Consider the following 13,581-nt stretch of genomic DNA (forward strand, 5'->3'; position numbering starts at 1 on the left):
AGTCTCTGGCATGCATGCATGCATATGTAGCATAAGCATACAGTGCACGTAGGGGCCGGAAGAAGACACCAATTCCCTAAAACTAGAGTTACAGGTGGGTGTGCAGCACCAGGTGGGAGCTGGGAACTGAACCCGGATCCTCTGCCAGAGTAACCAGTGCTCTAACCACAGAGCCACCTTGCCATCCTGAACATTCAATCTTAAATAAAGCAAATTCAGAATACTGCTCCTGCAGCTACTGCCCGCACTGTCCATGAGCACCTGGGCACTCGGCTAGCAAACAGACCAGCTGAAATGCACATGGGGTTAGCGTGGCCTCTCAAGCAGCCAGCAGAAGGCGAGCAATCTTCCAGTCCCCAGGAGACAGCTCGGGAAGCCCATTCTGCTCTCGTGACAGCCACCACTGACCACCACATCATCCCCAGACACCTGCAGAGCAGGGAGGGGCCCGCTGTGAGCAAAGGCCCTACTCATCGGTGGTCTGAATTCCCCTACTCATCGGTGGTCTGAATTCGGAGTCGGCTGCCATGGACCCTTCAGAGGCTTGGGACGTGATACTCCTGTACACCACTGCCAGGCTTGTGAGTCCTGGCCTGCCCTCCGTTCACTGGGGACAGCTGGGCATCTGCCAGGGGACGATGACTCACGATGCCCAGGCATCTCTGGAGAGGAAGGTGTGTGCGGGCTTCAGGAGGTGACCATCTCCTCAGCACAGCCCTACTAGCTGTGTTGACACTCTGTCCAGAGGGAAGACACACCCAGTTTCTCAGATGCCCTGTGGCCGTCTCAGAAAGCCAGTCCACCCAGGTCCCTCTACTCTCTGTGGCGAGGCCAGCCTTCCCCTGGGCCTGCAGAAACAGACTCACACCCAGCCTGTTTTCCTATGGCAGGGCAGCCTTAAAGACCTCCTAAGCACGTTTCTCCTGCATCTGCTGCCAAGAGAAAGGTCACACAGGTTGTACACGGAAGTCAACTTCTGAATACCTCAGAACCAGACTGTGATGGTAGAGCCCTGTCATCCCAGGTCCAAAGGCTGAGGCAGGAGGTTCAGTTCAAAGCCAGCCTAGACTACCAAGTGAGATCTGGTCTTACAAAAGTAAAACCGGGTTTTGTTTTGTTTTTATTTATTTATTTATTTTTATTTTATTTTATTTTTTTGGTTTTTCGAGACAGGGTTTCTCTGTGTAGCTTCAGAGGCTCTCCTGAAACTCACTCTGTAGACCAGGCTGGCCTGAAATTCACAGAGATCCTCCTGCCTCTGCCTCTTGAGTGTTAGGATTAAAGGTGTGCGTCACCACCGCCCAGCAGAAAGTAAAACAGGTCTAAACCTGGTGTGGTACACTCCCGTAACCCCAGCACTGCGGAGGATGAGGCCAACAAGGGCCACAACCAAGAATCAGCCTCAAGAAAAAAATATCAGACACAAAGAGCCCAAGTCCAAAGTCAAGTCCAATGGTAGAGAGTCTGCCAGATCAAGGGATCAAGGCCTGGGTTTGAGCCTCATCCCGACCCCCTCCCCAGGCATGGTGACTCACATCTGTCACCTGAGCACTCAGGAGGCTGAGACAGAAGGATCTGTCCAATATGAGGACAGCCTGGGCTACAGAGCACAACCTTGCCTCACAAGGAACAAGCCAGCCAGCCTAAAACAAGAACGTGTAAGCGTTTCCTCAAGCAGGGAGCTGTGGGATTGTGGGGAGGTGACTCTCAACTCTGGGCCTTCTGCCCTGTTTCCTGGACCGTCTGTTTCTCTGATGCGTGAGCTCAACTGTCCACTGGACATTAAATATTCCTAAACCAGCTGGGCAGTGGTGCGCACGCCTTTAATCCCAGCACTCAGAAGGCAGAGGCAGGCCGATCTCTGTGAGTTGGAGGCCAGCCTGGTGTACAGAGTGAGTTCTAGTACAGTCAAGGTTGTTACACAGAGAAACCCTGTCTCCAAAAACTAGGGAAAAAAATTTTTAAACCAATTCCAGACATCCTCTTAAGACAGCAACTCTAAGCTCAGTGACTTAACGACATCACAGCACTCAGACTGACAGTCAAGCTGGGAGAGGAGGGGCACTGGCTTCTCCTCTCTGCCACCATCGGGTCAGACAGTGAGGGGCATGATGAGCAAGCCCGTGGCAGACTCCAATCACAACACTGCACAGGACCACAGCGGCATCACAGTGGGAACCAAGGGTGCCTGCCCTACAGTCCTAGTAAGGTGCCGACAGGGAAAGAGAATTTTAACTGTTTCCTTGTTTTGAATTCCATCTTTTAAATTGTCACATTTTCTTATATTTGTATACATGCAGGAGCCTCTGTGGAATCCGTTTGCTCCTTCCACCAGGTGGGATCAGCGATTGAACAAATCATCATTGGCAGCCGATGATTTTACTGACAAAGCCATCTTGCCAGTCCCTGCATGAACAGTTTGATCTGGAACCAGGGCCTGAAATGTTGAAAGTCAGTAGCCCTGGGCTGGCTTCAGGAGCCACATCCAGCCACAAGATATGAAACTGACCAGCAGCCTGTCTGGAGGAAGCATTAACCACAGACGCCTGCCAGGCAAGGACGGGCTCCAGCCCTAGGTGCTCTGGAGACCAGGACTCATTAGAGCCCTTCCCACATGACATAGCTGCAAGTGGCCCATGGCCAAGGGGGTGACGCATCAAAAAAAGTGTTTATGCCCAGGTGGCTGGGTACTCGGCTCTGTCCCTCTCCTCTGGAGACAGCATCACCGCCCTCGGCACAAGCCCTAGAGGCAGGACAGAGCTGGCTACCAGGAGGCACACGTTGACCTGCCCAGGAACAATTGCAATGGGGCTCGGCTGCCCCAAGTCACTCTACAACCTGACATGTGTGTCACCGCAGCAGAGGGACAAAGGACAGCACCTGCATGTGTCATTAACGGGGGACTCTGAGGAGCTCACTGTGTTAGCAACAGTCTAAACATGGAGGACGATGTCATCCCAGGTTTCTGCTGTCTCCCAGGCCCAGAACACCCTACCCTCGTAGAGAGAGTTTGGCTTTTTTGTTGTCTTTGTTAATTTTCAACAGTTACAGAATGAAACCCAGCGACTCATACATGCTAGGCCAGTATTCATCCCCTGAGCTTCACCCCAGGCTCTCTCTACCTTTTATTCTGAGACAAGAGCTAGCCTGGAACTCAGTCTAATAAAGCCCAAACAGGCCTTGAGTTTTTGATCCGTCTACTGCAGCTTCTTGAGAGCTGGGATTGCAAGCCTGGCCACCAAGCCCCACTGAAAAATGTATTAAAGCACCATGTTTGGTCCACACCTTGACTGTCGGTCATGGCCCAAGTCTCAGAAACAATAAATCCCACTACAACCAGCCTCACCCACTTTCCTGGGCCAACATCTCAACCCTGCCAGGCAACTGCAGTGTTGGGAGGACCCAGGCCTGCTCAAGGGGCGGGGACAGGCGCAGCTCTTCACCAAAACCAACTTAATTTTTGGAAAGAAGATGCTCAGGGGCTCAAAGAAGTAAGGGCAAGAATGTCTCACACACAGCAGTTCCCCAGGAAGTTACACACACAGAGACACAGACACACACACACACACACACACAGACTGCCTCGGAGAGCCACAAATCCAGGCCTGGCAGCCAACCCGCCCCTCACCTGCATGGATTAGCATTCACCTGCTGAACAGCCAGGTGCACCGAGCCCACACAGCACCCAGCGCCTGTACCCAGTGTGTGCATGGATGAAGCAGGAGACTGGAGAGTTCAAAGCCAGTCTGGTCTGCACTGGGAGATCTCATCCCACAAAAGGCTGCCAGGAACCCAGACAGCACAGTCACAGGCCAAACTCGGCACCTTAGAGCGTCAGAGACCACCTGCAACAGAAATCCCTCCTGATAAACTGGTTAAAACTCACAAATAAAAGGGGAAAAAAATGTTGCAATGCAGGGCTGGAGAGACTGCCTGGCGGTTAGGAGCACATACTGGTCTCACAGGGCACCTGAGTTTAGCTCCCAGCATCCACATGGAGAGGTTCACAAGCATTTGTAACTCCAGCCTCAAGGGATCTTATATCCTCTTCTGGAACCAGTAGGTACCTGCAGCCACATGCACATACCCCATACACAAACACACACATATACACAAATAAAAATAGTAAAAAAAAAAATTTAAATGTTAGTGCTAGATGTGGTAGGTAGCTCACACCTGTAACACCAGCACTCTGGAGACTTTCAGTTCTCAGGCCTTTAATTTCTCAAAATTGGAATTTTACTGTAGTTAGATGGTTTATTCTCTGGTCACAGCTCTGGAGTCCCAAAGAGCTGCCAAAGAGCTGCAACAGTGGGGGCAGGGAGCACTGAAGAGACCCTCCCAAACTGCCACTGCTTTCCATACTGGCAATGGGACACAGCACATTTATCCACAGCTCTCAGAGCGTGTCCCAAGCTCCGGGTCAGTTAGCATGACTGGCACATCCCTTTGAAATGTCTAGTTTAACCAAAAGTCTGTGATTCTGATCTTAGCAATGACCTACCCACATCTCCTACAGTTCCCCCAAAGGCCAGCACAGGCTCAGCTGGCGGACAGGGAGCACTCTGGAGGGAACTGAGTGTCACAGTGTACACACTGAACATCGGATGAAAGAGCAGTCAACTCATCGGGCAAAAGCACCTGCTGCCCATCCCCTGAGCCCACAGAGCAGAGGTTCTCAACCTAGGGGTCAAACAACCCTAGCACGGGGCTCATCCAAATCCATCGGAAAACTCAGATGTTTACATTACGATTCATAACCGTAGCAAAATTACAGTTATGAAGCAGCAACGAAAATAACTGCTGGGGGTCACCACAACATGAGGAACTGTATTAAAGGGTCACAGCGTTAAGAAGGCTGAGAACCACCGCCGTAGAGAAAGGAGCTGCCCTCCAATCTCCACAAACACACATGCCCCACTCACAAACCCGCCACACAACACAATATCAATACTAAATCAAAGAAGCCATGTATAAAAAGAAAAGGCAGCACTCAGAAAGTGAAAACAAACTTCACTTGTTCCTATGTGACTAAAGGTTACATAGACTACTGAGGAGTCTCACAAACTTTCTAGGCAAAAACAGGCCTCCAAAGAGAAAATAAGACAAAAGATAAACAGGACATTACACATAGGCCAACAGACATGCCAAACTGCCACGCTCAGGACTGAGGGTTTGGCATGCTTCTTTCCGTCACCCCTCAGGAGAGGCACCTGCCACCAAATGCTCCCACTCAAACTTGGGGTAATCTGCCCAACACCACACAGTGGGTAAGTGGAGCCAAGGCCAGAACTCTGGTGTCAACCAAGAAATTACACAGCAAAGGTAAAAAGAACTCTGCCACTGGGGAGGAAAAAAAGGAAACTGCTTTTCTCGCCCAGCCTGCCATCCCACAATCCCACTTTGAGAGGTGCAAGCCCAAGAAGATCACCTCAGGGGTTCCCGAAATTAAATGCAAATCCCCTGAATGTCTACAAAATGCACAAAGCAGTCTTCAGAGTACTGTGGCCAGAAGACAAAAAACGCTGAAGCCCACGGTCACGGGACTAAGCCCATGTAGCATGCAGGCAGCGGAATCCCTGAAGCTCTCTCCACCAGGAAGGCTCTAGGACATGCAGTAACAAACCACTCAGGCTGAGCGCGTACCGTGCTGCTGTACGCATATGGAAGGAAGGCCTTCCAAAAGAGACCCTGGCAGCTTTTGCGTCCTCGTTCTTGCGGTAATGCACTGGATGGGTGGGCTGACAGATAGGCTGGTTAGGCTTGGGTTTCTTTTATTGTTTGGTTGGTTGGTGGGGTGGGATTTTTAAACACAGGGTCTCACTCTGCAGCCCAGGCCTGTTAATTGGCTAGTTTTCTAAGACAAGAGTCTCACTCTGCAGCCAGGCCTGGTTTGCACTCTGCACCATGCTCCTATCTCGGCCGAATGCCCGGGATATGGGATGTCTTCGAAGCTCACCCTCGCGGCAGCGCCGTCTCCAGATAGTGTCGGTGTGCAGGATGCGGCGGAACCTGCTGCAGACCTGCGCCAGGCTGGGCAGGTCGGTGCCGGGCAGCGAGGCGAAGATCTCCACCAGCAGCTCGGGCGGGAGCTCCAGCAGGGAGCAGCGCGCCGGCCCCGCCTCGATACGTTCCTCCTCGGGGTCCGTGTCCGCCTCACTGTCCGCCGCTGCCGTCTCGGCCGGGCCGCGGCGCTGCTGGCGGCGGCGGCACCCACGCGCGGGGCCCACGCCGCAGAGCCGAGCGCACACCGCCATGCCCGCTACCACCGCGGACGCGCGCACGCGACCGTGCACGCACAGCGCTCTGCGTAGGCGAAACGACCCTAGCCGGGCCTGCCGGAGCCTCAAGCTCCACCCAAAACGTGGCCACGCCCTCCAACAAAGCCCCACCCGCGGAGCTTCCCTCGGCCCCGCGAGGGCGATAGGTTCCGCCCCTAGACGTGGGTTTGCCCTCCCTCTGGCCCTCCCCCCAGACGCTTCGACCGGACCCTCGAGCAGATAGACCCCGCCCCTCCCTGTGTGTGGCCACACCCTCTCTACTGCTCTCGCCTACGGATGCGGCCACGCCCTACTGCCAGGCTCCGCCCCCGAGCGTTTGCCCTCCTCCCCGCCCCGCACCTCCCCACGCCTCTGAAGCGCTGTTGCTCGCTAAAAGAGGTCGCTGGGTTCAAGCCCGGAATGCCCAGCCCCTAAAAATGATCACAATCCTCCCAACACTGACGCCACCTGCTACGAAGGCCCCAAACAAAATGATGCAGGATGCCCCGTGTGAGGATCGAACTCACGACCTTCAGATTATGAGACTGACGCGCTACCTACTGCGCTAACGAGGCTCCCTAGCAACCGACTCTCAGCCAGGACCTTTGCACAGGCGGCGTCGCTGTGAGCAAGATCTGGCAAAGGGGATCAAGGTTACTGTCGCCTAGCAACAACGCCACGTCTAAACGACTTGCCCAGGTTGCACCTCGGTCGCAAAGAGGTCTGGTGCTCAGTGTGGTGGGAATTTCAGGTGTCCCCAAGCTGCGCTCCAGCTCACGTTTTCCTACACAGCACAAGGCATCTAGAAACCTCCATCTCTGGAAAGGTCTATCCTCCGCAGCTCTCTCCACTTCATGACCCTAGAGACTATATTACCTTTTTTTTTTTAATTATTAAGATTAGTCATTTGCATGGTACTCTCTAATCCCAATTTGGGATTGGAGGATCGAGGCAGAAGGATCAGAAATTTAAGGTCATCCTTGACTAACTTAGTGATTTTTGAGGCAAGCCTGGGATACATGAGACCCTGTCTCATAAAAAGCCAATGTAAAAAAAAAAAAAGCCAACGTGAGGCTTTAGTTATTACTGACCTGTGTGCCCCTTTGTAGTCCACTCAATAAACTACCTTCAACAAGCAAACAAATATTATCTAATTCATTGGTTAAATGATTAATAATAACATTAACCAAGGGCTCCACTTGGTGGCATGTAATCCCAGACCTTCAGAAGCTGAGGCAGGAGGATGAGGACTTTTAGGACATCCTGAGCTACACAGCAAGATTTCATGCCAAAAAATAAATAGATAAACTTGAGTTACATAATAATATTAGCATTGTGTAAGAGTGCAGCTGAGCACACACTGCTCTGGTTCTGGTGTGTGAAGGCTTGTGGGAAAGTTAAGCTCCGTGTTCGTGTGTGGCCGAGGCCCAGGCTAAACCTCCTCAGATCCATCATTTCATGGGCTTTATGTCTAGGAGCCTTCAGTGAGACGACGGAGCAACAGTGAGCTGTGTGTCCTAACTCAGCCTCTGGTACCCAGGACTCACAACCTTCACTGAGCGGGGATTCCTCCTGCCAGCATGCTTCCTAGATGCTGTTCCTTTGCTCGGTAACACATAAACACCAGCATGTTGCTGCGTCTCTCACTTAACTGGAAAACATCCACTGACCAAACTGACCTCACCAGGTCACCATCTCCTCACATTCTAGCCCTAGCTAGCTTCTGTCTCACCTCCATCCCTGCCCACCTCTGCATTGGCTGCCCTGGTGAGAGGGAGCAGGGGTGACCTCCCAGAAAACGCAGTTCCCAATCTGCCTGGACCCCACAGGCTTCTCCCCAGCCTCGAAACCACACCTTCTAGGAAGTACCCTATGTTGTCCCTCAGGGGACAGGCTTTATTCCAGAGCAAAGGTCCTGTTTATTATAAACACCGTTTGGATGTGGCAACCAGCACGTGGGGAAATGCATATTTACCCTCTGAGTACGCAAAATGAAAACTAACAAGGTGTCATGCTGAGGAATGAGGAACACAGGCTGAGCCAGAACCCGAGGGACTGGTGGTTGCATCAGCTTTTGTAGCCGCCTCACCAGACTGGGCGCCACTGCTTTGTGCGTCTTTCCATTCCAAAGTACCATACTAGCTCTGGTACAACAAAGCCAGCCCTGGTGGCAGGCTCCTCGAATCCCAGCGCCGTGGAAGTGGGGTGGGTAACATTACATTTAGAGTTTAGAATTAATGCTTGAAAGACCAAAAAGGGAAAGAAAAAAAAAGCTTCTATCATGTAAGCCCCTAGCTGGTACAGGCTGTACCCTAGCAGCCGGTGCTCTTAACCACTGAGCCATCTGGCTACTTCTGCTTTGTAATCAAACTTGCTTACACTGCTCCTTTATGTGTTAAAATTAGACCCTGCCTACAGATAGGCAGAATCCATGTCATCTTAGGGTTTTGCCTTTATAGGCCCTGGGCTGGTATGGCTAGGTGCTGCAGTTTGGGAATGCTCTGAAGTGCAGAACTGACCCCAATCAGTCCAGGTGTCAGAAATAAAAAGCGTCCTCTTATTAAAATTTATTCATGGACAGGGCAGTGGTAGCACACGCCTTTAATTCCAGCACTTAGGAGGCAGAGGCAGGTGGATCTCTGAGTTCCAGGCCAGCCTGGTGTACAGAGTGAATTGATTAAATAAATTAAATCTAATAATTGAATAATAATAATTAAAAAAATTTATTCATGGTCAATGCTAATCTCTAAGTGAGCCCACACCCATAACAGAAGTTGAGGCAGGCAACTCACTGGGCTGCAGGTGATGGCCTATCTCAAGAAAGACAGTAAGCAAATCTATCAACCCACAATGTCAATAACAGGAGCTGGGCAGAAAGGGATTAATATAGCAAACCTTCCCTAGAGGAACTGAGCGCTTATTAAAACATAAAATAATTTGGCCAAGTTTTCCACTTTATAAGAATAAATGTATCTATGTCTACTTCTGAAACTCTACAACTGGAAAACATTAGACAGACACAGATCTACACAGCACATGTAACACGTAACTGTTAGTCGGAGGACAGCGTTGTTTCTGCTCAGAGAAAGGATCTTTGGGGAAGCAGCATTTGTGGTTACAAGAAGTGCGCAGGCCCTCAATTCAATCCCCAACACCAAAATATCACCGAAAACAGGTGAGACTTCAGAAATGGCACACAACTTTAATCCCAGCACTCTGAGGGCAGAGGCAGAACTCTGTGGGTTCGAGGCCAATCTGATCCACAGAGCAATCAGTTTCAGCCAGAGATCCGCAACAAGACCCTGTCAAAAACAAAACAAAACAAAAACTACGGAGGAAAAGTTACAAAGAATATGTACATGTATAAGGAAATGAAGCTAGCTAGGAGAAAAGCACAAGAGGTAGACTGTTCTGGAAAGAAGAGGCAGCTACTTGAGGTACTTGTTAAGTACTAATTTAGCCAGGACGCTGAGAGCGGTGCCAGGCAATGACATACACAAGGATAGGAAAGCAAAGACCTGCCAGGAAGCAGAGACCAAGAGGCACAAAGGCGTGGAAGGAAGGCTCAAGCCAGAACGGAGTCTGAGCCGATGAAACAGGAGATGCAGCCAGAACCAAGGAGGATGATGCAATCCCAAAGGTGGTGTTTTGGGAAGCCAGCTCAGGCTTCCAGTGCAGCGTGGGATGCTGATGAACATGCAAGATTATGTTTCATGGAACACAAACACATTTTGTTTTGCTTGAGCGTTTGATACGCACAGGTGAAAATTAACTAGTACATAGAATGTATGTACTCTCTACTGCACATAATAACCAAGTTCTTTTACAAACCTTCATATAAAAAGCGGCACATTGGAAAGAAAATGGTGGGACCCTGCAGTGCTATGGGAAATGGAAACTGGTACAGATGCTACGGAAATCAGTATCAAGGTTCCAAAAAATCTACAATTGGAACCATCAAGCCATGCCACTCCTGGGCGCAAACCTGAAGGACTCCAAAGTCCACGTGCCAGAGATACTTACAGTGTTCACCGCAGCTGGCTCTGTTTACAAGAGCCATGAGACAGAAACCCGAAGAATGGGTGTGGAAAATGCGTGTATACATAAGGAAATTCTATTTAGCTATAAAGATTAACGAAGTTACAATATCTGCAAGAAAATGGATGGAACTGGATGGAGATGATTCTACTAAGTAACATAAGTCAAATCCAGAAAGACGAATAACACATTTTCTCTCCTAAGCGGATCCTAGGTTTCAACGTGTGTATGTGGTCGAGGACATAAAAGTGGAAAGGGCACCGTGAGGGGAGGAGACTCCTAAAGGAAAGCAGAGGGAAGGGTAAGACCGAAGGGCAGAACGCAGAGGTTGCAAGGTTGTGTAGAGCTGCCCGCCACCAGACACAACTACGCCAAACCAAGTCTGAAAAAAACAAGCAAAAAACGTAGACTTTGCCAGGTGGTGGCACACACCTTTAATCCCGAGGCAGGCAGATCTCTAAATTCGAGACCAGCCTGGACTACAAAGAAACTTAAAAAAATAAATTAAATAAATAAATACTAAAAAAAGTGTTGACTTTGGGTAAACATGGCTCACGCCTGTAATGTCAGAAGGCTGAGGCAGCCGGAGGAGAGTTCCAGGCCAGCCCTGAGAAATGTTAATAAAACGTAAACAGTAGCGGAAAGCATCTGTTCGTCAGTGCCAGGAGTCAGAAGCCAAGTGCAGGGTGGTGGAAAGTGCGCGAAAGGCCCCCACCAGGCGCCAGGACGGGGCCAAGGCACGACTAAGACCTTGCAAGCCTGAACGGCCCACGGCGACAACGGACAGAGCGACTACGCAAACCCGTCCCAGTGGCCCAGAGGTCTCCCCGAGGCCGCTGTCCGCGCCGCACGCGGATCAACAGACCGCCCTGCTCCCCGCGGCGTTCTTGAGCAATTCTTGTTTACTTGTTCTAAAGAGCAGGTGAGGCTGAGAGTGACTGCGCAGCTGGCCAATAGATTTCCAGACAACAAAGTTGATGGGCGGCTTTTTCCAATCAGAGAGCGATAGGGGCGGGACGGCGCGTGCGCAGGACCCTAAGCTCTGTACATGCCTGGGGCCCCTGCGCTCTCCATGTTGAGTGTGGCACCCCGGCTCTGTGCTCAGGGCGGAAGTGTCCTCCCGTCTTCTGGTGTCCTGGCTTTCCTGCGTTCCGGAGTGCTCAGGTTTCAGCCTAGGCTCGTCGTTGGAAACGGGTGTCGGTTTCCAGTGAGGTCCCAAAGTGCCACCGCCTGGGTTCTAGAAGGAGCAGTTTGGTTGATACACCTGTTTTTACTTTGTATTTTTAGAAAAGGGCTCATTGTTGTATACCAGGGTGGCCTGGAACCCACAAAGATCTTCCGGCCTGGGCCTCCAGAGTGCAGGCATTAAATTTAAAAGCACCAGAAAATTCTCTGAGTAAACAATGAGTCTGTAGAAACGTTGTGTTCTTACTTTTCCAGTGTATATGGACTGACTCGGAGGGAAAATCATATTGCTGAAAGTAAATAATACTGAGGGGGAGGGGGGCGGAGCGATGTCGCAGGGGTTTAGAGCATCCAGAGGACCTGGGTTCACAACGGTCTGTAACTCCAGTCCAAAGGATCCAATGCCGGCCTCTCCACTGCCCACACATGGTATACAGAAATACATTTGGATAAAAATGATACAAATAGCTGGGCGGTGGTGGCACACACCTTTAATCCTAGCACTTGGGAGGCAGAGGCAGGCAGATCTCTGTGAGTTCAAGGCTAGCCTGGTTTACAATAGCTAGTTCCAGGACAGGCTCCAAAGCCAAAGAGAAATCCTGTCTCGAAAAAACAAAACAAACAAACAAAAAAAAAAAAGACACACATAAGTGGCTATTCAAAATAAGTCATACCCTATGTATCATATAAGCATCTTTTGTCTGAGTTTGACTGGGACTGGAACCTAGGGTATTTTGGAAGCTGGGCTCACTTGCTGAGTGTGTGCCAGGCCTGACTCAGTTCCTTGCACTACTAAAGAAAACCAAACAGACTCAGGTAAACTGGCATTTCCTAGGTGACTCATGTCTACTCAGGCACACACCTGTTTACAAATTTCCACGAGTCTGATTCTTGTGTTTGTGTGTAAAGGAAAATGAGCCCGCTCTGAATAGAATCCATACTCGGTGAGTATAAACTGCCATTCTCCTGGGGGAGGCGAGATCATGTTGGGATGTATGAGTCTAGGTTCACATGGCATTGAGAACTTGGGGTGGTATTAAAGCAGCTTCCAAAAGTGTAGACTTCAGCACTGCAAAGACAAAAGAACAACCCTGGCCATCCCTTCTGCAACCCTTTGTTGATAAGTAAGAGGCTTGGGTTTCCTCGGGGCAGGCAAACATCTTTCCCTTCCCCCATTGCCATAAGCCAGAAAAGACATTTCCTTTTCTTGTTGTATTTTCTGCAGTTCAGCAACACAAAAAGTCCATTTGGTTTTCTTTTTTTTTTTCTCCTCCTCTGTATGTGTGTGTGTGTTCCCTGACACCAGTTTCTCTGTTTAGCCCTGGTTGGCCTCAAAGTCAAGAGATCCACCCACTTCTGCCTCCCAAGTGATGGGATTAAAGACACAAGCATCACCATTGCAGGGTCCAAAAAAATAAGTAAATAAGTAAAAAGATAAACAACAAAAGAAAAATCATTTCTTACATATACACAGTAGCATTTGAGTCAGGAAAGCTTCAGCAGGGAAGGCTTACTGTCATAAATACCCAGAAAAACAAGCAGCCCCTCCTTTGTCAGAGAGCAAAGCTACAACTTGAAGATTTTTCTTGTATCTTAGGGCTCAAACTCAGGGTCTTGCAGAGACTGGGAACACTGTATCACCTGGCTACATTTCCTGGAATGCAGAAGGTTTTAATTTGCCTGAAGTCAAGGCAACAATTCATTGCACAAGTCAGGACTCCAGACTGTATTTTCCCGAGCCAGGTGCAGGAGGTGGGTTTTACAGCTAGAGAAAGGCTGGAGAACGCATCCATCAATAATAGATATAAGCTGGGTGGTGGTCTAGATCTGCCTGCCTCTGCCTCCTGGGAGCTGGACTATGGGTGTGGGCCACCACACCCAGCTCTTCCTAGTTTTAATCTAAGTTTGGACCTAGATTTTAGCTCGGGCGAGTCCATTCTTTTTCTGTTTACTGGTTTGTTTGTTATCTTTTGAGATAGGGCTACGATGGGTGGGGCTGGGTGATTTACAGTTTTCGTCCAGGAACTCAGGAGGCAGAAGCAGGCTGATTGATCTCTGAGTTCAGAGCTAGTTCCAGGACAGCCAGGGGCAGTCACAC

At 50.1% G+C, this 13,581-nt stretch overlaps 1 protein-coding gene and 1 non-coding gene across 3 annotated transcripts in view; both read right to left on the reverse strand.

Moving 5' to 3' along the window:
• The window catches only part of Fbxo31 (F-box protein 31), a 31,588-nt gene extending 25,260 nt beyond the window's left edge, over positions 1-6,328 (reverse strand). Inside the window, exon 1 of one of the 2 annotated variants that reach the window (XM_075977483.1) lies at positions 5,960-6,328. In XM_075977483.1, coding sequence (XP_075833598.1) covers positions 5,960-6,257 — 298 coding nt within the window. In that variant the 5' untranslated portion in view covers positions 6,258-6,328. The remainder of the gene's footprint in view (positions 1-5,959) is intronic. The other variant, XM_075977482.1, reaches the window with a different exon arrangement.
• Positions 6,329-6,762: 434 nt separating this feature from the next.
• Trnam-cau (transfer RNA methionine (anticodon CAU)) lies at positions 6,763-6,835 on the reverse strand. Its single transcript has one exon. It is a non-coding gene; the product is annotated as a tRNA-Met (tRNA).
• Positions 6,836-13,581: the final 6,746 nt, after the last annotated feature.

Source organism: Microtus pennsylvanicus, chromosome 6 (genome assembly GCF_037038515.1).
Source record: "Microtus pennsylvanicus isolate mMicPen1 chromosome 6, mMicPen1.hap1, whole genome shotgun sequence".
NCBI lineage: Eukaryota > Metazoa > Chordata > Mammalia > Rodentia > Cricetidae > Microtus > Microtus pennsylvanicus.